Genomic DNA, 25,488 nt, shown 5'->3' with positions numbered 1-25,488 from the left:
GCTTGGTGCGAGTTGCCAGAATCAGGAAAACATACGACTTAGTAGAGTTGAAGTCTGCAACTAATAAGATAATATAAAGATACAGATAAGATAAGGTTAGGGATAAAAATAAGATGAATATAAGATAAGATAAGATACATGAAAAGACAGGATAAAAGGTAAGCTATAAGGAAAGATTAGTTACAATAAATGAGATAAATTATAAGATGAATCTTGAATGAATACGTTGAAACATATGATGATAAGTGATGATGACTCATAAGATATAAAATGCGTTGTAAAGTTTAGTAAAGTTCCCCTTTCAGACCTTGCAATTCATAGGGCAGGGGATGTAAAAGTCATCTGTTTCTGCCTATGGTTAACGAGGGTGTCTTGTGGCCAGCACAACGACCAAGGGCTTTGATTTTTCCTCAACAAATGTCAAGTACCCATTATAGCTGTGGGGGGGGGGGGGAGGGGGACTCAGAGGCGCTCAATAGTTCCGAAATTAAGAATTCCGGTCTTCACGAGGATTCAAACCCGGGAACTCCGGTTAAGAAGCCAAGCGCTTTACCACTCAGCCACAGTGCCTCGGTAAGATGGTAAATAAGTTAAAGTTATATAAGTCATAGTCAGACTTACTTTTAATTTTCTTGTAAGCTGAAAATAAATTCACAAATATTTTCTATTTTGTTTTGTTTTTAATTAGCAACTTCCATACTGTAGCCAGCTCAGTGAATTGTGATACAATCTCTATAATGGGCCTCTCTCTCTCTCTCTCTGTCTCTCCATCTCTCTGTCTCTTTGTGTGTGTGTGCCTCTGTGTGTGTGGCGGGGGGTATCTGTGAGAAGGTTTCCATGTTACCATTAGACTCTCACCAAAGACAGCGCCTCTCATGTCATGATTCGAACTTAAATCCCCCAGGGTAGCTTCTCGGTTTTATCTGCCACTCATGTAACAAATCAAAGATTTTTTTTCTTGGAATTATGGATATCCACCTCTGTTAAGATAAAACAGAAAGCCATAGATGTAAGATTGTTTTCTTGAAATGATGGAATATCCGCCTCTGTTGAGAAAAACCAAAAAGCCATAGATCTAGATCTCCTTCTATGATAAAGCGCTTTAAGCTATCGATCTAATGGAGTAGTTGTCGTGTCTTTTTAATATTCAAAGATCTCTTCACCACAACTTGACAGCATCAAAAGTTGATGCTTTAAGAACAGAACGAGGATGTTACTGTGTTCATACATCAAAATGCAGGTATTAACCTTGTCGAGCATTGCATCAGACATAAACAGTGACGACACTCATTTAAGAACGAACATCCCAGTTTTGTTCCTTCTTCTTTTGAAAGAATAGAGAGAAAAGAGAAGTGTTAATATATGGCAGAAAGAAATAAAATAGAGAGAAAGAAGGGGACGACTAAAGAAGGAGAGAGGGAGGTGGTGAGTAGAATTTGATGAATTTAATAACATGGGAAAGAGGAGGGCATTACATGCAGAGAGGATTGGGAGCTCTTAACTATAAAGAGGGGGGGGGTAAATTAAGAAGGCAAGAGACGGGCTTTATTATAGATATACAGAGAGAGAAAGCGATGGTAAGACAACATAAAAGAATGGGCAGGCCTGTCATTGGCAAAAAATTATATTCAAGGCAAGAGACTGAGAGGAATAGAGAAGTACGGTCAACAGATCTTGTGTGGTGCCCCAAAGGTTCAACAGACTTAAGTTGAAAGTGAAGGAAGATGGCCTGAATGCTGAGAGTGACGGAGTGAATTAAAAATATAGAAAGGAAAAGAGGGAAGAAATGAAAGGAGGAGAGGGTGAGCTAAAACTTGGAAGGAGAAAGTGGGGATAGATTTAAGGCCTCGGTCATCCAGTAAAACAACTTTTTTGGAAGGCTCTGTGGACAGTGAGAACACATCACTGACCCATATCAAAGTGTGTTTTTGTTGTCATGAAAGCGAATATCCAGTCATTGAATCCTGACATAATTCATACATGGATTACTTTTCCGTTCTTATATAGGTAGGGGGAAATGTTTTTTTTTTACTTGTTGTTATTCAAGCGTAAAAATAATAATTGTAATTAGAAAATATGAAGTTATTTAATAGAGGCGTGGTGGTTGAGTGCTATAGCGCTTGGGTTTCAAACTGAGTGGTCCCAGGTTTGAATCCTGGTGAAAACTGGTAATTTTAATTTTGGGCTCTTTAAGCATTCCTTGTTATCCCTGCGACAATGGACTCAACGCTCAAAAGCTACGGTCTGCAGGCTTTTTCAGTGCACGGACCAAAGGTTTGGAACTCACTCCCCATTGATCTCAGACAGACAACATGCTACACCACTTTTAAGAAGAACATTGAGATCTATCTTTTTAAAACTTTTTTTTAGATTAGTTTGTCATTGTAACCCTCGTGTTTATGTTTGTAATGTTATTACGGCGCATTGAGCCTACATTTAGTTTGTTAACAGCGCTTTATAAATAAAATTATTACTATTATTATTGTTATTATTATTCGGTCTTGAAGACGAGCATAATTATTATTATCTTATAAAATACAAACGTTACTTCCTAGTGACAATCTAGTCATGTATGTTAATTAATGATTTATAATCTGCCAAGTCATTGGTTTAACACTTTCCATAGTAAAGACGGTTAGTCGTTGTGCTGGCCACACGACACCCTCGCTAACTGTGGGGCCAGAAAACCTTTACATCATTTGCTCTATTGATTGCAAGGTCTGAAAGGGGAGCTTTACTTTTTTTTTAACATATATTGAATCTGCTTTGAAGAGTACGGTCTGAGCCGGATCCGACATTGACACACACACACACACACATATATATATACACACAAACATGCACGATGACGTAGCTAATATAATAATAGACATGACATGCGTATTTATATAACATTATAGAACCTTGTACGTCGCCGTCTCCTAATAATGATTAAATTATTTCCGTGGGTCTCTATACAAGGCAGAAAAGATTTACACTATCCTCGAAACGAAAGATTACGTAAGAGGGCAGAATTTATTTAATTTATTATTATATATAATAAGGCCTGTCTTCGAGTCCAAAGATTAATGAGGAATACAGTATTTCCCGTGGCTGCGCAGCCCCAGCTGTGACCTGCATATTTTGCCACAGGCAGGGCAAGCATAACCATTATCCGCAGGTGGTCGATTTAGATTTTCTTTTCGTCGTCGTTTGTCCTCGGCAGCAGATTTTCTTTTCGTCTCAAATGTGTGTATATATAATATATATGGCTCCTTTTGTCTCGAAATGCAATGGATGCGCCCAGGTGAGTCACTGGTTTTGGTTTAGTCTTGAGACGAGGCAGAACTTGGTGTGGCTAATCAAGCCAATTCTAGAGCGGTATACTTGCCACAATTCATGCATGTGTATTCCAATCTAGACTCTATTCAGATATAGAAATTGTGAAGGAGAAACGATTTATTGGATATTTTCGTACATGACGAAAATTAAAACTAGATAACTTGGTGGATCCGGTGTATAAAATAAAGGAAGTATTGATAAGATATCTTTTTTTAGTTATAATGAAAATATCACTTTTTTGTTTTCACCAATACTCCAATACAGACGTTAGGATAGAGAACAAAGGTTAATTTTGTTTCATATTAGATATCATGCCTGGCCATATAGTCTTTAGTGGCGCTTACAAAGTGGAAAATGCCATTTAACAAAGAAAATAATGGCCATGGACAGTTTTGGTGATAGTCTATGTCTAGAAAAATTTTGTGAACAAAAATAAAAACATATTAGGCTTTGTAAAGCCTAATATTCTGAATATATTCTAATAGTTTTTTTTATTTTTTTTTAAAATTCTTTCATAACTCTTGATTACAATTTTTTAATAATTGGTCAACAGTTAGTAAAGGGAGATTACTCTGACACCAATGTTGCTAACTAAAACAAAACAATCATCTGGCATTTCTTGTTGCTCAAGACCCCTTAATTTACTTTAATATTTACACTCTAAACTAGTAAGAATCATAAATACTAATAATGAAATCAGCTTTGCTTTGTGAGCTAGAAATTTACTAGATCTACTAATACTAGATCTACTTCTACTATTAATTTCTTAATTAATAAGTAAATCTATCATCTACTAAACTCAATCTCAATCTGACCTTAAAACTTTTGACCTGGGGAGGCAGTCTTAACTAGCCTTCCCCCTGCTTATCCAGTTACATCCCCTGCTTAGCCAGTGACATCATCTCATCTCACACAGTTTTTTTTCACTAAGCCACTAAGCTAAGTCGTTCATCTAACGACCTTTAAATCCTAGCTCTGGAGACAATTAATACCTTCATGCCCAGTGCTATTTTTGCATACACTGATGGGTCGGCATCAATAGATTCTGGAAGAGCAGGCTATGGAGCCTACATCAACTTTCTTGGCTCTTACACAATTAAAATCTTTTGACCATGTGGTAGTGTTTGCAGTTTTGATGCGGAGACCATGGTAGTCTGTGAAGCCTTAAAGGTCATTGACTCTCAACTCGGCGAGGGACATTTGAGGGCAACACAGATTGTTGTGGTCACTGACTCAAAATCTGTACTACAGGCTTTGCAAAGCCCTGGACTATGGCCCCCCAATATCAGCACTGTCATCATGCCTTCACATAACATCAAACAACGCTATGGCACCCCTGTAATAATGCAGTGGGTACTGAGTCACATAGGTGTGACTGGCAACACAATTGCAGACTCTTTGGTCAACCAGGAGGGCAAATTCCACCCACTGAACAGGCTGTAAGCTTGCATCAAGCCCTGGCTATAATACAAAAAACAGAAATGGAAAAGTGGTTTGAGTGCTGGGACAAGTCCCAAAAAGCCTGTGGAGTCTGGGAGCGCATGAGGTGCCCTGACCGCACTTCCCTGTGGTGGAGGCTGTCCAGGCCTGAGCAAGCTATTATAGCACAGTGCAGGACAGGCCACTGTCCTGTTGGCTCATATTTCTCGCAGCTATGGCCAATTTTGATTCACGGTGCCCCCGCTGCGTGGAAGAAGAGGAAACCGTGCCTCATATTGTTTGACTGCCCCAGACTTGCTGATCTCCATCTTGACAGCAGGTATCCCTATTTCATTGCTAGCATCCTCTAGTTCTGCAGTCAGTATTCAAGATTTGCAAGCATATAAGAATGTGACTCCATGACCATGAATTACATCAGTCTGATTTAAGTGTTGAGGGCTAGCTTTTGCCTTTGTCTTTCCATATTGTTTTGACTTAACAAGTGCTGCTGTGGACCGTGCAATTCTGGCCATGTTTGGTTCCATCATTAGAGACAATAGTACTGAAATATTTGAAACTACTGATACTTAACATGTACTTCTAAATTCCTTTAAGTTCAGCTAACCTTTGGTAATCAGATGTTATGGACAATCCACCCCTCCCCCATTTTCCAGTCCCAGAACCATTGAACTATCAAGAGTCAATTGTCCCAGTATTGAAATGTAATATAATTTACATTTGTTGCTGAAATGGTTCATAACTACTTAGCTCATCATTTTATCCAGACTAGAATTGACTAAAACTATATGTTGTTGTTAAATCACTATAGATCTACAAAATGGTCTTAATTAATTATTTTTTCTAACTAGATCTAGATCTATTCTATAGATCGAGACTAGATTAGGCACTTACTTGAGTTACATAGTAAGATGGAAAAACTGGACTATATAGAGTGCTTAAACTTTGCACTGTACTAGATATAATTTACATTGTAATTTTATAAATTGTCTAAAGAATATAATGCCAAAAAGGAGTATGACTTTGTTTTTATTTTGTTATTAGATAATATTCCTGGAGTCGGCAGTTACAATCTGTTAGGTGATCATCATGGTCCTATTAAAGGTCTGCCTTTTATATATATTTTTTAAAATTACTATATTTGTATATATATATATATATATATATATATATATATGTTATATTGCATTGTATCCATTGTATAATATTTATAAATCTTAAATCTATGCTAGCTTATTAAACATACTTTTTTTTTTAAGAATGCGCTTACAATACATAACAAAAGAAAAGTCCCAATTGTAGTTTTTATATAAATGAATAAATGTGTTACATTTTTTTTGCAGACTTGGAACTGAACAGAACAAGATCCCTTAACGGATTAGAGCAAAGTGGAAGGACATATAAAGACATAGGTAAAATAAAGACTTCAACAATCTATGGACTTAGGCAAGGAAAAATATAATTCTTAAATGTTACAAGGATTATTGACTTTTAAATTGGTAAATAAATTTTAGTGTGCAAAGTCAAATAGTTGGATTCCAAACTTTTCTGAATTAGTTGGGAGTCATTTCCATATATATATATAATAGTTGGGAGTCATTTCCATATATATATATATATATATATATATGTGGTGGGGTGGCTGATGGGTGAAATGCTTGGCTTCAAAACCGATGGGCCTCTGGTTGGAGTTTCATTGAAGACTAGGAATTTGAATTTTAGGATCCTCTTATTCCACCCAACTCTATTGGGTACATGACATTATTTGGGAAACAAAATTAGTTGTTCGTTGTGCTGACATATGACACAATTGTTAGCCAAAGAAACAGAAGACCTTTACATCATCTGTTTTATAGAATGCAAGGTCTGAAAATCAAGTGAAAATATTAGCAAAAACATTTTGGTTATTGATTTACAATTGGTTAACAAAATCAGAATGCTTTATGATTATAATCTTGTACTGTAGTGTTTTCTCTTGCAACAAATTATCTAGTTTAGTACAAAAGATAATATACATAGATAATTAATATATTAATATTCAAATAGCTGTCATATACACAAAAAACTGAAGCTAATAATTAATAAGACCAAAAATTTAAATATACCCTACTTGAACTATTCCGAACAGTATTTTTTGTTAATCACTATGCCTAATATCTAGTTGATAGGAAATGATGTTTATTGAAGGCTTTTTTTTTCTAACAGGGTACAGACTCCCAGACAACATTGAAATGCATAGGAAACTAAAAGAAGCGCAGGATCAAATCAAAAGCTTGGACATTCTCCTCACGGGGGCCAACAAACAAAAGGATATGTTTGAAAAAATTTATAAAGTCTTGGAACAGAAGTTGTCTTTAGGTGAACAAAATCTGAAAGAGCTAGAAAGTGAAAAGAACAAATTAAACAAAGCCATTTCAGAATTGCAGAAGGAAAATACAGATTTGGAAAGCAAAAGAGCCAGCGCTGAACATGAGAGCCATGCTATTTCTGCTCAGCTGGAAAAGGAAAAGAACACTGTAAAGAATCTACAGAAAGAATGCTCGTCACTTCAGTCTTATGTCTGTAAACTTCAGAATGAGGTGAAAGAACTAGAATCTGAGAAAATCAAATTAGCCAAAATCATTTCAAAGTTGGAAAACACTAAAGCTAATTTGGAGAAAGATAGGGATGCCATCTCTTCTTGTTTGAATGAGGAAAAAGAAAGGTATAAGAAAGAATGTGCCACTTTGATGTCAACAATAACACAGTTGCAAAGGGAGGGGAAAATCTATGATGAGGAAAACAATCAAATGGACAGAACAATCCAAGAGCTAGTGACAATGAATGCCAGTCTAGAGAAAACTAAAGATATCATTGCTACTCAGCTTGAAGCCGAGAGAGAAAGAGACTTTAGAATTGGGAAAGAAATTAGAAAATACTGAGCAAGAGTTTCAATCTGTTTCATCACAACTTTTGGAAGAAAAGAGTTCAGTCAGCACTATCAAAGAAGAATGCTCAGCAATGAATTTTACCATTTTAAAAATGGAGAATGAAATAGCAGATTTGAGAACTGAAAAAATTAATTTAGTCCAAGGCTTATCAGAGTTAGAAAACGTTAGAGCTAGTCTTGAGAAAGACAAAAATGCCCTCTCTTCATGCATAGAGGAGGAAAAAGAAAAGTCTAAAAAAGAATGTTCAGTTTTTATGTCATTAATAACAGAACTAAAACAGGAACTTGAACATTTTCACTCGGAAGTGGTTCAATTCAAAATAACAATTGATGAGCTAGAGAAAAAAAATGCTAGTTAAGAGAATGATAAGAAAGCTATTTCTTCCCAATGGGAATTCGAAAGAGACAAATCACAGATTGCACTTGAAGAATCAGAGGCAGAAAAAGAGAAATTGAAAATGACCATATCTGCATTGCAAGAAGAATCTCAGGCAGAGAAAGACCAGTTGAAAGCTGCCATATCAGAATTACAGAACGACACCATAGAATTCAAAGAGAAATTAGATTACACTAAGCAAGAGTGTCAAACTGTTTTGTCTCAACTGCATAAAGAAAGGGAGTCTCTAAACTCATACAAATTAGAAAACTCACAGATGAAATCAACTATTTTGAATAAAGAGAAAGAAATAGCAGATTTGAAAGCTGAAATTAGAAATCTAGCTAATACTTTAGTGGAATCAGAATACATTAGAAATGACCTTGAGAAAGGCTTAGCTGATGAAAGGGAACAATTCAAGAAAGAATGCTCCGTTTTGAACTCATCAGTAGCAGAACTGACGCAGAAGCTTGAGCACTGTAAGAATGAGAGAAGTAACTTGAATCAAACAATACAGGAGCTCAAGACTATGATTGTCCATTTGGAAAAAGACAAGGAGGCTTTGTCATCACAGCTGGAAGAAAAGTAAGTCCATAATTATTGTTTGATGTATATTTCTCTCCTGGTACACTATGTTTAAAAATTATTCTCATTTAAAAGATTAAAGTTAAGGTTACCTGTTTCTGTGGCTTACGGTTCATGAGGGTTTCAACTGGTCAGCATGATGACCTACCACCTTACTTTTCCCTAACTAATATCAGTTACCCATTAGCGCAGGGTGAAGTGCCCAAAGATCCCAAAATTAATAATCCAAGTCTTCAGAGGATTCGAACCCAGGACCCCTAGTTCAGAAGCCAAGCACTGTACCGCTCAGCTACAGCGCTTCAGTTAAAAGATGTTAACATTTTATCTTTAAAAAGAAATTTTTTATTTAAAATTACTTTTGTATAGCGCATTTTTCATGCTATAGCAGGCTCAGTGCTCTCTGGTTCAAACACTTCTGGACTTAGTGTGTGGTATGTGTATGTTGGGGGGGGGGGGTATCTGGGAGAAGATTTTGCCCCTTATTGTAAGAAAGGTATCTGGTATATTTCTGTGTCCACATGATAGGTAGCTAAAGTGCCATTCATCCACGTCCCAACAAAGTGACAATTTTGTATTGTTTTTAATTACCTGTTTCTCTTAGGGCTCTGTTTTGTTGTGTTGGTGATATTAGATGTTGTAAATTAAAAGTTGCATCGTTAAAAGAAAATTCCTGATTAATCATGTCCTAAACCTATAACAGTTTGTCTACTAAATGGAATGAATGACTTGCACTTGAAAAAAAAAATGTTTAAAAAAATTGTTTTACATTTTATCACTAGCTGGAAACTAATTAAAAAAATAGAGCCTTTCAGAGATGTCTTGGATAATTTTCAAATGGAAAAAAAATTCTTGTTGGGTTTGTAGCATTTATGTTTGTATATTTTCTTTTTAATAATTACTCAGCGATTAGCAAATTTCTTAGTTATTAATTAGAATTATGCATGACTAAATGCATGACGCATAGGACGTAATCATCTTCTTTTTTGAAGTAACGTCTGTATTATATAAGATAAGATAAGAATTGAGAATTTTTTGTTTGTTAATAATATGTTTTACAACAAAGAATCTAATACAAATCTAATCGATGAGCATATTTCAGTGCAACATGTAACAATACTTACTCGTGTCATTAAGATTAGTCTTTAAAAAATATATTTAGATATCTACTAGAAAAACAACTGAAAAGTGATATTTATTTATTTTTTTTTAATCATCAGAAAGAGACAAATATACAAGTGAGCAAATGGAAAGATTGACCAAAGAAGCCATTAAAAACATGGGTCATCAAAACCATCGCCAGAAAGTCAAATATGTGGAGACTTTGAAAAAGGTAAATTTAGCTTTGCAGGAGGTTCATTTTCACTTTGTAAAATAGCGACTATGTAAACATTCATCATTCACTCTTCTTCCCTCCCCCATTTCACAACTGCCATAATAGTCTCTCAACATGTTTTTGCTCTATTACAAATCTTGTCCAATTTTCTTTTGCAATGCTGTGTTCTATTTATAATTAAATATGCTTTAGATTGCTCCGGTGATTGCTACTACACAATGTGACTCTTCCAAAATGACACAGACACCTGGTGAGCCAAGAATTCCTTTAAAAGGTAAACAAATCAAGCTTTTTGCATGATAGATACAAAAACTACATTTAGTTTTTTTTTAAATCTAATTCAAGCATAGGATCCTGAGAAATAATAAGGCAAGGACATGGATCACAAAAATCAAGACTTTTCTTTATTGCGTACAGTATGGCTGACAAACATAACCGCGTGTATGTTCCACATTGGGGCCCAAAATTCCACATTTTCAACCTGAGTGTTCCACATTCTGGGTCTTGAGGGTAGGCATGTCTGTGCAATCAAATAAAAAAAAAAGTTTTTTTTTCAGATCAAATTCTAATTTGCTTTGCTATCTATAATTACAGGAAAAAAATGCTCTCTGAATCTGAGTGCATGTGCCCAGTATGCATTAGCTTACTCATCCAGCCTGTAACATTTCCCTGCAATCACTCACTGTGTTTAAAATGTTACAAGGAAACAGTGGAAAAAGCCAACCTCTCATGTCCAGTCTGCAGGAAGCGCATTTCAGTTTGGGCCAGAAAAGCTGCCAAGGAAAATAAATTGATAAACGTGGAAAAGTGGACAGACATCCTAGAGGCCTTCCCTGAAAAAGTAAGGCGCAGGCTGGAAGCCAGTGAAGAAAGCGACAGTGAAGATGATGAAGATGATTTTGAAGCCAGTAAGTTGAAATACATGAAATAAATTTTTTTTGTATTGTTATTTTTCTAGGTATCAAAAATAGTAATAAAATCCCATCAAGGATGTTTGAGAAATATAGAACATAAAGATAAAATCACCTTCAGTAATCCTTCAGTCTTTTTAAGGCATCCATGAACTGTTGGTCAATTCTCTCCATTACTTTCTTTTGCCAGAATAAGCAGCTTTTCCATAGACAGGGCTGTACAGTTCATAATGTTGTCCCCCATTGCATCTTTTATCTGCCTCTCCTTCTTTTTCCTGGAACTGTTCCCTGCAGAAAAAGTTTTGCAAGCCCTTTAAATAGATGTACAGTCTTAGGCAGCATTTTTTTTTTCGACAATGGTCAGAAAAATATCATTACTGTGATTCTAACCACCTTTAGAATGAAACAGACCAGACTAAAGGTAGATTCATGCAAAGACAATGGCTTTAACCTTGAGTAATGATAAAAAAATATTGAAAAGCTCCCATTTGTTTCAGAGCTGAACAAAATTATTGAAAAGCTCCCATTTTGTTTCAGAGGAAAAACGACAAATTTCCTGTCCTGGAGAAATCAGACAAGAATATGAAGCTGCTATCCAGCAGGTGAAATATGAATAAACTTTATAATTCCTAGAAATGGAAACAAATTTTAAATTTTAATTGTCATTCTTTTAGAGTAAACATGGTAGTTACGGTGACATTTTTTTTTTATAGTGCATCTTTATTCATATTATTCCTTCATCATGTTGTATAAGTGTTTCTCTCTGGTTCATAGGTTTTATATATAGCATTCTCAGTGTGCTATGGTCCAATCTCTTTTGTGGACCATTGGGGAGAGAGGGTATCTGGGAGGTTTCAGTGCTTCTCAGCTGCGTCCCACAAAATTCCCATGCTGGTGTTGTTAGGTGATTCTCTTGTTTCATCTGACAGGGTGACTTGGCATATACTTAAATCACCTTCCTTGCTTAATTTCTATTAGTTGATAGTAGTAATGGGGGAGTGACTGGCATATACTTGAATCACCTTCCTTGCTTGATTTCTATTAGTTGATAGTAGTAATGGGGGAGTGACTGGCATATACTTGAATCACCTTCCTTGCTTGATTTCTATTAGTTGATAGTAGTAATGGGGGAGTGACTGGCATATACTTGAATCACCTTCCTTGCTTGATTTCTATTAGTTGATAGTAGTAATGGGGGAGTGACTGGCATAATTAAGTGGTCTCAATCAATTCAGTTGTGGCTAATTATAACTTAAAAACAAAAAGAAAGAAAATCTAGATCAAAATCATTTTATAGCAATTGCACCATGATATAGTCCAGGGGTTCTCAACCTGTGGGTGGCGACCCCCTTGGGGGTCGATTGACGATTTGCCAGGGGTCGCCTAAGACCATCGAAAATAAGGATTGTTATTGTCTATTCTTCTATTGCTGTATGTGTGTGTGTGTGCGGGGTCACGGAAGAGTGGGGGATTGTAAAAAGGGGTCGCCGAGCATAAAAGGTTGAGAACCGCTGATATAGTCGATCTGGTTGTGGTATTCTCCGTTCGGACTGTGCCATGTGGTTATACATGATTTGATTTTTTGTGGCATCCTAGTGTGTTAGCCTGTAAGAGATTGTTGTATTTCGCCAAATTCTAAAAGTCGTTGACCTCGTTCATTGGTTGAGAGGTTACTTTTATCTTCCACAAGTGCCTTTCCAGGTTTGGTAGGAGTCACTTCCTACTTTGGCATTCCAGTCTCCTTGTACAACAAGGATGTCCCTTTTTCAGGACTTAATTGACCACTTTCTATAATAGCTCCTAAAACTCTTCTACTGCCTCATCCTCATATGTTGATGTAGGAGTGTATGCTTGAATGATGGTGATATTGAAGGGTGATGCCTTTAAACTTATGGAAATGAGTCGACTAGATATAGGGTACCAGTTCTCAACGCAATTGCTGTAGTTCCTGTGTACAAGAAATCCTACTTCTTGTTCGTGGACATCTTGTAGTCCACTGTAGTACAGTTTATGACCCTCTTCTGTGGTTATTTCCCCTATGTTTTTCCAGCGCATTTCAGAGAGTCCTATGATGTTGAAATGAATTAGGTTAACTTCATGTGTGGGCTCTTCAACTTTTCCTTCCTCTATTAGTGATCTCACATTCCATGTTCCTATGGTGATTTTATTCCTGGTATTTATTTTATTTTTGCACGGACCAGTAATACACTTCTCACCTCCGTCCTGGTCTGTGACTGTAGAAGCGGCCCTTGGTAACCCGGGCTATGGCCGAGCCGGTATGGATTTATTTACTGTCATTATCTCATTTGGTGTAACAAGGGCTAAATACTTGCATGGCGGCGCCCATCCCTCTCTATGCTTGACCACAACTGAGTACCTCTAATTTGGTGGTTCGCCTTGGTCCTGAACATGTGGCCGTTGTAGTCCATCCTGGGACTCTTCCTCCCTGGCTGGTGACCTTAGTCTAGAAGGCCTTTCGCCCAGTGGTGCCATGTTATCACCACCCCCTCACATGGTTTAGTCCGCCAGCTGAAGCGGTTTTCCAGGGCATGGCGCTTGGAGCCACATGTGTGAGATTTAGGGGTCGGAAGGGGACCAGTGAGGCCATCCACCTAATAGTGCAGCATACCGGACCATCAAAGGTACTACCACTTTCCAGTACCCCCTTTGCCCCTATTTAGACTTAGTTGTTTCAAAACTTGATTAACAAGAACATCTGGATATTGATTACAATACTTTAATAATGTTGATCAAGCATCAACTGTTACTGTCACGCAGACCAGATCTTTCTTTACAGCCCCTTTCTCTCTTTAAATAACTAAATATATGTAGATCTAGATTTATTTTTTAACTGACTGTAGCTCCGTTCCATCTGCAAAATAACCACAACAGATACCAAAATCAATGAAATTCAATGACCAAAACAAAAATTTTACCCTAACAACTGTCCTACACAAAAAGACACTTCCAATACTGGCTGGTGCAAAAGTAACTATTAATTATACCATTTCTCTGCCAATTCCTCCATAAAACAACATGTTGTGTTAAATGGTTAAAAAAATATATTATTTGCATTGAGCCCGATCTACTTCTCTGTGGCTATACATTACTGCTATAGCACTCTGTCTTTATAGCATCAGTTGTGCCAAGGCTTTGTTGAGTGTTTTCTTATATCAATAAACTCAAAAAAAAAATTCTTGTTCCTTTATGGACGTAGGTAGAACTTCACTGGAATCGAATCTCTTTTATATGAAAATGTTTATTATTCAATAGATTCAGCAAAAAAAGGACGAACAGGCAAAGAAAGAGGAGGAGGCCAGTAAAGTAAATTTTGAAGCTCTGCAACAGGAAGAATTTTTGTCAGAGAAAGTGGAAATAGAAGAGAAAGCACTGATGCTTGAAAAGGTCAATAAATATTGTAATAAATAAAAACTTAATAATGTAAAAATAATTTGAATGTATTGATTTTGATTGTTTCTAATTCTGTTGAAGTGTCTTTCATTTTTTTTATTAATCAATGCTTTCATGTTTTTAAAATGGAATTGTGTTTCTTGTTTCAGAAAAAGTCTAAAAAAAATAGCCTCTTTCTGAATCCAGTTGTCAGATTAAAGAAGTGTTTAAAAGAAGAGGATATAATGTTGAGTTGGAGAGCTAACAACTGTCTCCCTAACACTGAAACTTTCCATGACACTTCACAACTCACAGAAAACAGATCAGCTATACCTGCTGGCAATAGTTCAGTAAAGAATGATGACCTTAAGTTTGCAACTAAATTGCAAGAATTTTTTGACTTAATGGATAAAAAAAGAATTGTGGTTGATAGGTCAAAAGGATCTAGCAATGAATATACTTTGCAAAGAAAGCATAAATGTGATGAGTGACTGTTACATTGTGTTGTTGATTGTTATATGTTGGGTTGAGTTTTTTTTTATGTTTTAGTAATGTTTTTGTTGTTGGCTACTTTCTTTTTGATACTGTCACATGACCCATAACAGTCTGTGTAAACATATGATGTTATTCTAAACACTGACTTATTTGAGTTGTTGATTCCAAGTGCTTCCTATTCTATCTAGATCACATGTTTTTGAATTATATTGGTCTATATATATATAAATATACATTACAATTTATTGATGATTCTATTTATCCATCATTTGAAACCTTTCATTTACTTTTTTTAGTGCTAATTATCAAACAAAATTTCTATATTACATGTATGATCTATGCCAAACATTTACCCTGGATTGTCATGTTATATTTGATATTTTCATGTATTAACTTACTGCCAAAGCCTTAAAGAGAAATACATTCATTAATCCAAACTTTGCACAAAAAAACACTATTTGAAAATGTCTATTTTTTTTTTTAACTTTTAGCAAGCATTGTTTATTAGAATACTATCAGACTTAATCAAAATACATTTTCTTAAACTAAATTGAACTAAAACTTTGACAGCACATTGATTAAAATGTAACAGACTTTGTTTTTGTCATGCCTTTTAATAAAAGCCTTAATGACAAATGCCATTTGTAATTGAATCCAGTCTGTATTATATAAACACAGAGAACAAAAAATGAGGATTGTATGGAGATAGTTTAATAGTTTGTACAAAATATAGCATCACTACATTATGTGCTCACCAAGAGAATTATGGGATAGAAAGATAGTAACATCAGAAACAACATACTCTAGTGGCTATTGTCACTCAACTATGTACATACTCTAATGGATACTTGCCTTGATCAATATACAACTGACTTCAGTGGATCCTATCAATTTACTGTGTGGCAGACCAAAGTTCAACAACTATAATTAAGATGTTAAAACAATACATTCTAAACACAATCACTAGTTTGATGTGAAGGCACTGAACTATGTATTTCAAAACTTGAGCTATTCTGTGCATGCAGTGTCTTCTGTTTTCTTGTCCCATGAAAAACCAAAAGGTCACTCAACACTATTTGATCACATCACTATCCTAACTTTTAACAGCAGTTAGTTGCATAAATAGTTCTGTACATATATATATATATATATTATAAATATAAATTGTAACAAACCAACTTATAGTGAAACCCATCCCATGTAGCTATTATCTAGACATGAGTGTAACAGTGCTAGACAGCAGTGTATTCTAGAGGAATTACTGGGCACAGCCTAGCAATAACAAACCAACTTATAGTGAAACCCATCCCATGTAGCTATTATCTAGACATGACTGTAACAGTGCTAGACAGCAGTGTATTCTAGAGGAACTACTGGGCACAGCCTAGCAATCATTTCTACACAACCTTTGGAAAAAGGGGGGGGGAGTACAACATATGTTTCTAAAAATGGGATTATGAGTACAGGCAGGCTACACAATAACAAATAAATATGGCCGATGCAATAATGTCAACTTCTAAATGACAGATACAAGAATGTCATTTTCCGAACAATAATATGAATACACTATTTATACTAAAACATGTGTCTAGTGTTTTTGACTGAGTATTATGAATAATCATAGATGTGTTGGTTAGCTAGAGACACACACAGACAAGACACATTACATTGTGCTTGCTAGCTAGAGACACACACAGACAAGACACATTGAATTGTGTTGGTTAGCTAGAGATACACACAGAAAAGACACATTGCATTGTGTTGGTTAGCTAGAGACACACACAAACAAGACAAATTCCATTGTGTTGGTTAGCTAGAGACACACAGACAAAACACATTACATTGTGCTTGCTAGCTAGAGACACACACAGACAAGACACATTGCATTGTGTTGGTTAGCTAGAGACACACACAAACAAGACACATTGCATTGTATTGGTTAGCTGGAGACACACACAGACAAGACACATTACATTCTGCTTGCTAGCTAGAGACACACACAGACAAGACACATTGCATTGTGTTGGTTAGCTAGAGACACACACAGACAAGACACATTGCATTGTGTTGGTTAGCTGGAGACACACACAGACAAGACACATTGCATTGTGTTGGCTAGCTAGAGACACACACAAACAAGACACATTGCATTGTGTTGGCTAGCTAAAGACACATTACATTGTGTTGGCTAGCTAGAGACACAGACAAGACACAATACGTTATGCTGGCTAGCTAGAGACACACAGACAAGACACAATACGTTATGCTGGCTAGCTAGAGACACACAGACAAGACACAATACGTTATGCTAGCTAGTTAGAGACACACAGACAAGACACAATACGTTGTGCTGGCTAGCTAGAGACACACAGACAATACACAATACGTTGTGCTGGCTAGTTAGAGACACACAGACAAGACACATTACGTTGTGCTGGCTAGCTAGAGACACACAGACAAGACACAATACGTTGTGCTGGCTAGCTAGAGACACACAGACAAGACACATTACGTTATGCTGGCTAGCTAGAGACACACAGACAAGACACATTACGTTGTGTTGGCTAGCTAGAGACACACACAATCAAGACACATTACGTTTGGTTGGATGTTTAGAACTTCAACAGATAGGCAAGAGACACAACCACTCCACCAATATACAAAAAAAACGGTCTGATGCAGTCAACTTGAATCTAGATTGATATATACCGCAGTCAACTTCAATCTAGGTTGATATATACCGCAGTCAACTTAAATCTAGGTTGATATATACTGCAGTCAACTAGGTCAAAAATATATCAATGTAGATTAATATAAAATTAATAGTAACTCACAGGAAACACATATCCTAAACAAAATAGGGGTCAGGAGGTATTTGAATACTATGTGGTTTTTTTTAGTAACAACATAACCAATAGACAGAATGAAGTTCCTTGTAAATATTTTGACCAGCAAAACTTTTACTGTCAGCATAATGGAAACAAATCAAGATGAACAATAAAAGAATGACCAATTCTATGACAAGCATCATATATATAAATGTAACTCATACAGAAGCTAGTTAGATTTATACATCTCATAACAATACAGATATGTTTGTAAAATGTTTTACATGTTTCGGATGTTCCTTCAGAGTTGAAGATAATTACTTCCTAGTCCAAACCTCTCGCAGGACGACGGGGGATGGGAGCGGGCACGGTTTGAACCAGGGACCATCGATAAATCTGAACGACAGTCCAGCGTGCAAACCGCACGACCAGGCAGATATGAAGATACTGACCATAGAAAAAGGTTGAAAATAAAAAGTGAAATGAAATCTATAAACAAATACCTAAACTAACTTTTCAAACATTTTACATGTTTTTTCAATACCATACAATTGGTCACAACTATACACACAGACTTAATATTAACATCACAATCTCTGAATGTTTAATAGGCTTTGATTCACTCAGACATAAAGCATCCATTCACTCAAACATCATAAAGCCTTCATTCACTCAAATATTAACTATTCATTTACTCAAACATAAAGCTTTCACTTTGAAAAAACAAGTTAAAATTACAATATTTTTTTTTAATTATGAGAGAAATGATCAACTATTCATTAATTCCTTAGCCAATGTTCCAGAGCTGTTATCAACAAATTATTGTGCATTGGTTAAACTGATTCCCCCCCCCCCCCCAACCATACATTATTACTTAAAAATTAATTAATTAAAAGTTGTTCATTTTTACAAGTCAGTCGGGGCTTAACATTCAATTTTAATTAGTATCATAATTATGACAAAATTATGACAATAAAGATAAGGTCTCATACATATGGAACTTTGACTAAACCAAACAGCCAAACACTTTGGTACAATAACTAACTATTGCTTTTATTACGGCAAGAAGGTTTAGTTTAGGACATCACTGGCCTAAATGCAAATTTTCTCAAACAGAAAAACTAGTGTTCACACTGGTGATGACTGCACTCTAGAATTGACCAACACTATTAGTGACCAGCACAGCAATGAGTGGCAAACACACAAGTATGCTGACACAGAAATTAGTGTCCCTTTTCATTTGTTTCCAAGAGATGAAGTTTTAAAGGGAAAATGGGAAATATTTATTCGGCTGAAGAGCAAATAGTTCACAAAGGCATATGCTCACATTAAATTCGCGGAAGACAAGTACCGGTGCTCGGATTAGTAGATCTAAAGGATTTGGGTGCCCACTCGTGACGTCACACAGAAATTCCGTGAAAATCTGACCGTTTTGCATGCGCAGAAAAATTATGTCAGAAAAACATCAATTACTAAGTTTACCTTACCTTTACCTTTACCTATCTCTTGGTCTGTTGAACCTTTGGGGCAACAGACAAGACTTGTCGACCGTCTTTCTCCATTCCTCCCTTTCTTTTGCCTTGTTTAGAACCTCTCGCTCAATGGCAGGCGCGTCCATTCTTTTATGTTGTCCTCCCATCGCTTTCTCTGTCTGCCTCTTCTTCTTTTCCTGGTACTGTTCCCCGAAGAAAGATCTTTGCGAGCCCCGTAGATCTTGTAATATGGCCATATTTAAGCTTTCGTCTTTTTACAATAGTTAGCAGGTCATCATGGGCTCCGATCGCTGCAGTAAACTTGTCTTTGATCTCTTGGTTTGTAACGCGGTCTTTAAATGTGATGCCTAGGATCCTTCTGTAGCATCTCAATTCCATTTGCTAGGATCCTCCTCTCTAGCTCTGCATTTTTATACGCTTGCGAGTTGTGGACTTTGAATTACTAAGTTATTCTTGCAAATTAAAAAAAAAAGAATAATATATTCATTTTCTGTAAATCATAATCATATTATATCAACAATTGTCAAAACCATCGGACTTTCACTTTAATAAATTTTGTAGGATAACTGCAGAAAAAATAAGTATAGACATTCAAAGTGAACTGGATAGATGTTGCTTATAAGCTAGAGTAAATAATTCATCATGAAGATTTCTGAAAATAAAAAGCGGCTGTATTGCAGGTGATCCTGGGAAGCTTATTAGACAAGTTCTGAAATCAGAATTAATGTTCCATGTGTTCCATGATTTACAAGTCTTTGTTTAACTTGGGTTAATAGTTCTGATGGAGGTGGGGTGGCTGAGTAGAAAAAGCACAACTTGGCTTCCAAACAAGGGTCACGAGTTCAAACCCTGGTTAAGACTGGGATTTTTTTTTATTTTGAGGATATTTGGTTGAGCAGAAAAAGCACTTGGCTTACAAACCAGGTCCCGGGTTCAAATCCTGGGGAAGACTGTGATTTTTAATTTCAGAATCTGGCGCTTCTGAGTCCACCCAGCTTTAATTAGTATAGTGTGCGTGTGAAGTTTTCTTGTTTAAACGTTATGTTTTTAGGTATAGGAAGTGGTTTGTATTGGGCATGTTTTGATTTGTTCATTCATTTACTATCTCATGTTTTGTACATATTTAAAATATTAGGTCTATTGTATTTAGCCAGAAGCGTAGCTAGCCATGTAGCTAGCCATGTGCGGCACTCCGATCATAAAATCTCGAAGCTGGTGTTCCATTAGTATAGCTCCATGGTTTTCATGCAAACATTTTTGAATAGGCGCTAACAACATCTAGCCCTGCTGGTTTTTATTTGTTTCGATCGCCATCAAAATCCCTGAGACTTTCAAGAGTCAGATCTATTTCATGCTTTTTGGTCTGACTTTTGAAAGAGATGAATAAAGTGAGGCGGAAATCGGGATTTTACCAGAATTTTTGACAGCAAACTCGGAAGATCTCTCTGTTCTCTTTCATCTCTTTGTTTATAGAGTTTCCTTATTCAGACAAAACCTATGGCCTGGTAGAGTTGAACTATCCTCTTAACATAATCAACTATGGTAACAAACAGATTTCCAGATACCTGCACACCCAGGAGAGGACGAATAGGAGGACAAAGTTTTACAAAAGAGGACAAAAAGAGGACGAAGCTTGATGAAAAAGAAAAAAAAAGAACAATAGAAGACAACGCTTGACAAAGTATGATTGAAAAGAGGACAAAGCTTGACAATGGAGGACAGTTTGACAAAAGGTAAAAAAATGAGAACAGAGCTTGATAATAGAGGACAAAACGAGGACAAAGCTTGGCAATAGGTGACTAAATGAGGACTGAGCTTGACAATAGAGGACAAAAGGAGGACAAAGCTTAACAATAGAGGACAAAATGAGTTGGATTTTCGGAAGTCTATTTTGCTTTTATCTATATTTCTTTACCACTCCGTGCACGCAAAAGTGTGAGTTATTAAGAACCTTAAGTCGTGTAGTCAAAAGCTAAATAGGCCTACATTTTCTCCAAGATTTATTTTTTCCAAATCTCTTCCATGCAAACACATTGACACTGGAAAATTATCTCCCCATTTTTTTTTTTTTTTTTTATTTTATATCTTCTTTGTCTTATAGGAGAAAGGGAAAATAAGATAAGATAAATGTTTTATAAATGTATTATAAATGTATTTTGTACCTTCTCACGCGAGATTTTTTAGCGGAATCTGATACAACCCACAAGCATCGAGACGAAGGTTTTATCAAACAGATTCGTAACAACAAAATAATTAAAAGTACTCCCTTTTACAACTTCTAGAGCGATTATTTCCCTCCAAATAATTAATGAATGTTAGATTAAAAAACACTGGAACATTTTTTACCCCTCCCCAATCCCCCTTGCTGTTGACGCTCGTTGACTTGTAGCACCAAACTGCTGGTAGACATCTATAGGCGTAATATATCTTGACTAATACAACTTTAAATAACTTCCTTTCGTGAACGAAACAAAATAAAACTTTTATTAAAATATTGACAAAATCTAGTTGATGTGAGATTTAAAAAACCTTTCAGTCTCAGGTTCTGGAGTCGTCTGTCCTAATTAAGACCGCTGACGACAACGCCACCTACGTTGCATCATTCGCACGCTAACATCTCACGCTAACATCTCCCCATCTTCACCATAAATAAACACACACACACACAATTTATAACAACCCTTACACCCCCCCCCCCCGAGAAAGAATCCTCTTGGACCGTTGGGCCATCATGCAAGGTTTGTCGACCGTCTTTCTCCATTCCACTTTGTTTTTTTTTGCTTTAGATAGAACCTCTTTCAATAGCAGGCCCGTCCATTCTTTTATGTTTCTAGAGTTAATGTCTATGATTATTTATATTCAATTTTCGTGGAACGAATTCAGGTCAAATGATCTCTATTTACCAAGCGTATATCAACTCATTCTTGTCTGTCTGTCTATCACGTAAAAAAGATTTTACACGTTATTTCTCCTACACCCATTCTCGGATCAAGTTAAAACTTTGCACAATTATTCATTAGCATAGACAAAGCATGAATCAATAATAAAAAAAACAATTAATAAATTAATTAATGCTAATTAATTATTTTGCTTGATACCTACAAGGAAAGCTGAGCCTTCAGTATTCATAGATATGGATAAATATGTAGGGTTTTGTCCTCTTAGATAATTGTACACTTTTTTTCTCACACACCCATTCTCAGCCTTAAACAATTCATTCTTTATTTTTTAAAAGGTTCACAGACTAGTGGTTCACAGACTAGTAGTTCACAGACTAGTGGTTCACAGACTAGTGGTTCACAAACTAGTGGTTCACATACTAGTGGTTCACGACTAGTGGTTCACAGACTAGTGGTTCACGACTAGTGGTTCACAGACTAGTGGTTCACAAACTAGTGGTTTACAGACTAGTGGTTCACGACTAGTGGTTCACGACTAGTGGTTCACGGCTAGTGGTTCACAGACTAGTGGTTCATAGACTAGTGGTTTACAGACTAGTGATTCACGACTAGTGGTTCACAGACTAGTGGTTCACAGACTATTGCTTCACAGACTAGTGGTTCACGGCTAGTGGTTCACAGACTAGTGTTTCACAGACTAGTGCTTCACAGACTAGTGGTTCACGGCTAGTGGTTCACAGACTATTGGTTCACGACTAGTGGTTCACAACTAGTGGTTCACTGGATAGTAACATAGTGTTAATATTTTCGTCTCCAGTCCATATATATCGCAGGTTAAGGTGACATTCGTTCTGGTGGTAGAGGAGCCAGCCATTTCTTGTTTGGCACGCTTTTCTTTCAGAGCTGAGGCCCATGTTCTTATGTTCCCTGTACATCGCTTTCTTGGTCACCATCTCTCTCCAAGAAGTGCAGTCTAGGACGAAGTCTTCCCAGTGGTCAGTATCAATGTCCACTGCTTTTAGGTCGCCTTTGACGTCATCCACAGATCTGAGATGGACATGTATGATAAAAAAAAACAATCATTGTACTGCGTATGTGTGTGCTTGTGTGTACTGTACAAATTATACATGATTTGATGATAGTATGTGTTGTTGCCCGTTTTTAAATTCAGCACCAATCAGCTGGCAAACTAAACGGCTATTGGCGTAATGTATCTAAACAAATAAAACTTCAAATAACTTGAATAACTTCATTTTGTGAACAAAACTAGATAGAAATGCATTTTAATATAGACAAAATCAAGTTAATATGAAACCAAATACATGGAGTAGACTTTAGTAAGAATATTTCTTAACATGATTTAACTCACTACAATAACACAACCTTTCAGTCTTATGTTCTGGAGTCGTCTCCCCTAACCAAAACTTGATAACGACAGCGCCTATTTAGTTGATGTAAATCAGGTAGGTTAATTTAGGTGATGTTATTTAGATGGCGTTAATTAGGTGATGTTTATAAGGTAATGTTAACTAGGTAATGTTAATTAGGTGTTAATTAATTAGGGGAGGTTTTCCTTGTCTGTATTTGCCAAATACGAGCTATAAATCTACAAATAGAAAACAAAACCTGTATAAATACTCAGAAAGACACAGATATAAAGGTACATTTCTTATTCCATATACTGAGATATACATATACAAATTCTCCATCTTTCCTAGTGCTATTTGAGCATGGTATCAGTGGCACAAAGGGGTTCAATGAACCCGGGACCACGACCATCAGGGGACACAGCCTGTGACGTAGCAACACTAGCTCAACGGGGTTTATTTCACTTGAGCCCATGACGGATGACAAAAAGGGGCCACATGAGATTTAGGGGATGATATCAAAGTGAAAAAAAAAACTCTTTTGTAAGAACCGATTAAAAAGTAGAATCTACAAAGCTTCCTCAAAATGTTCTTAACTTTCTACCCAAAACGTTATATTCGTTTTAAAACATTAATCAGTGTTTTTAAGCTAAAGTCAGCGTACTAGCGACTTAAATTACTTCATTGTAAGAATTTACTCTCAACCAGGTTAATAGTAGCGGTGGCTAGCACTGATCGTGCATTTGAGGTAACAATAGTTGCTTGATCATTCCACTCTGTTTCTTCTTCTGTATATTTTATAAAACCATGAATAGTATTCAAGGAATGGGGGGGGGGGGGCAGGGCCCTATGCGAAACGGATTGAGCGGGGCCCAGTCTGTGTAGGGATAAGAATAGTAAGGGAAAATTATGATTATTGGTTAAATATGCATGAGTAAATGCATGACGCGTAGGACGTAATCATCTTCTTTTTAAAGTAACGTCTGTAATATATAAGATATAAGATTATGATCTAGAATTAGCGCGGGGCCTAAGAAAGTGCAGGGCCCACTGCTGAGGCATAGGTTGCAATGGCCTCACACCGGCCCTGGGTGGGGGGGGGGGGGAAGAGTTTGGTTAAGAAAATATTTATGTGTTGTAGAGAAAGAGAAAATGGAAATGGGAAGAGGGTTGACAATAACATTTTAGTCTATAGGGATAGTCCTGATGGTCAGGAATCCAAATTGTGACATACTTGCTGATTATTCAATTTTCTGAAAGCTCAATTTGTTTCTTTTTTGCTATAACTATAACATAGTTAATTATAGGTATTTTGTATTAACGCCTCACTGAATTCTGGGACTTAAGTCAGAGATCTAAACTGACTTCTTTCTGATGTGTTTATTAAAAAAACAAACTTTTGCACTTAGAGGGCCATATGAGACATTTGTATATAATGTTCTGCTTATTGTCCAGTGCACAATTGTAAGCGCAATCAACGATGTGTTAAAAATGTTGGAAAGTTAGCAGCAAGATCTACATAAAGCAGATAGACAACTGTAGAAGATCTATAATGAAATAAATAATTAGAGAATGACTTTTTGAGTGTAAGATAAAAGGGGCTGCTAAAGTAGCAGAACTTTTAATTGTTGATGCAGTTTTTTCCCTCTACACCAGGGGTTCTCAACATGTGGGTCTCGACCCCCTTGGGGGTCGATTGACCATTTGCCAGGGGTCGCTTAACACCATCGAAACTATGGATTGTTATTGCCTACTCTTCTATTGCTGTATGTGTGTGTCGGGGGGGGGGGTCGCGGCAGAGTGGGATTGTAAAAAGGGGTCGCCGAGCTTAAAAGGTTGAGAACCGCTGCTCTACACGATTGCGGAAAGTTAAGAAGCTATTTGATGAGCCTACTACTAATGACCAAGAAGAGAATACTCAAAAGAAGACTTTCAAATTCAACGCATTTTACGGTACTATTGATGTCATTGTTTCTCAGTAACATGACGAATTTCATGGGCATAAAAAAGTGGTCAAAATGTTTTAGTATTTGAAGCCCATTTCATTTCCAGTACTAACAGCAAAGAGTTGGAGGACGTCAACATTCTTCTAGTCTTATCTCTGACTCAGATGATATTTTTCT

At 36.4% G+C, this 25,488-nt stretch overlaps 3 protein-coding genes across 3 annotated transcripts; all 3 read left to right on the top strand.

Moving 5' to 3' along the window:
- Positions 1–3,152: 3,152 nt before the first annotated feature.
- LOC129921706 (protein FAM184A-like) lies at positions 3,153–7,679 on the top strand. Its single transcript, XM_056004233.1, has 4 exons — positions 3,153–3,286; positions 5,803–5,862; positions 6,102–6,170; positions 6,964–7,679. The coding sequence occupies exons 1-4, from the start codon at positions 3,268–3,270 to the stop codon at positions 7,677–7,679; spliced, it is 864 nt and encodes a 287-aa protein (XP_055860208.1). The 5' UTR covers positions 3,153–3,267.
- LOC129921623 (hyaluronan-mediated motility receptor-like) lies at positions 7,643–10,281 on the top strand. Its single transcript, XM_056003599.1, has 4 exons — positions 7,643–8,648; positions 9,428–9,504; positions 9,866–9,978; positions 10,174–10,281. The coding sequence occupies exons 1-4, from the start codon at positions 8,146–8,148 to the stop codon at positions 10,279–10,281; spliced, it is 801 nt and encodes a 266-aa protein (XP_055859574.1). The 5' UTR covers positions 7,643–8,145.
- A 300-nt stretch (positions 10,282–10,581) lies between these two features.
- LOC129928920 (E3 ubiquitin-protein ligase rnf168-like) lies at positions 10,582–15,416 on the top strand. The gene is made up of 4 exons (XM_056045428.1): positions 10,582–10,889; positions 11,430–11,494; positions 14,166–14,297; positions 14,453–15,416. The coding sequence occupies exons 1-4, from the start codon at positions 10,583–10,585 to the stop codon at positions 14,771–14,773; spliced, it is 825 nt and encodes a 274-aa protein (XP_055901403.1). The 5' UTR covers position 10,582; the 3' UTR covers positions 14,774–15,416.
- The last annotated feature ends 10,072 nt before the right edge of the window (positions 15,417–25,488 follow it).

Source organism: Biomphalaria glabrata, chromosome 11 (genome assembly GCF_947242115.1).
Source record: "Biomphalaria glabrata chromosome 11, xgBioGlab47.1, whole genome shotgun sequence".
Classification (NCBI taxonomy): Eukaryota; Metazoa; Mollusca; class Gastropoda; family Planorbidae; genus Biomphalaria; species Biomphalaria glabrata.
Note: the sequence above shows the minus strand (reverse complement) of the source record. Positions and strands in the feature narration are given on the sequence as shown.

Coding starts and splice junctions, on each gene's coding strand:
- LOC129921623 (XM_056003599.1), top strand. CDS start 8,146: ATGACCATATCTGCATTGCAAGAAGAATCTCAGGCAGAGAAAGACCAG. Junction 8,649..9,427: donor TCATCACAGCTGGAAGAAAA/GTAAGTCCATAA, acceptor TTTTATCACTAG/CTGGAAACTAATTAAAAAAA. Junction 9,979..10,173: donor ATGTGGAGACTTTGAAAAAG/GTAAATTTAGCT, acceptor AATATGCTTTAG/ATTGCTCCGGTGATTGCTAC.
- LOC129921706 (XM_056004233.1), top strand. Junction 5,863..6,101: donor TCATCATGGTCCTATTAAAG/GTCTGCCTTTTA, acceptor TTTTTTTTGCAG/ACTTGGAACTGAACAGAACA. Junction 6,171..6,963: donor AAGGACATATAAAGACATAG/GTAAAATAAAGA, acceptor TTTTTCTAACAG/GGTACAGACTCCCAGACAAC.
- LOC129928920 (XM_056045428.1), top strand. CDS start 10,583: ATGCTCTCTGAATCTGAGTGCATGTGCCCAGTATGCATTAGCTTACTC. Junction 11,495..14,165: donor ATGAAGCTGCTATCCAGCAG/GTGAAATATGAA, acceptor ATTATTCAATAG/ATTCAGCAAAAAAAGGACGA. Junction 14,298..14,452: donor AAGCACTGATGCTTGAAAAG/GTCAATAAATAT, acceptor TTCTTGTTTCAG/AAAAAGTCTAAAAAAAATAG.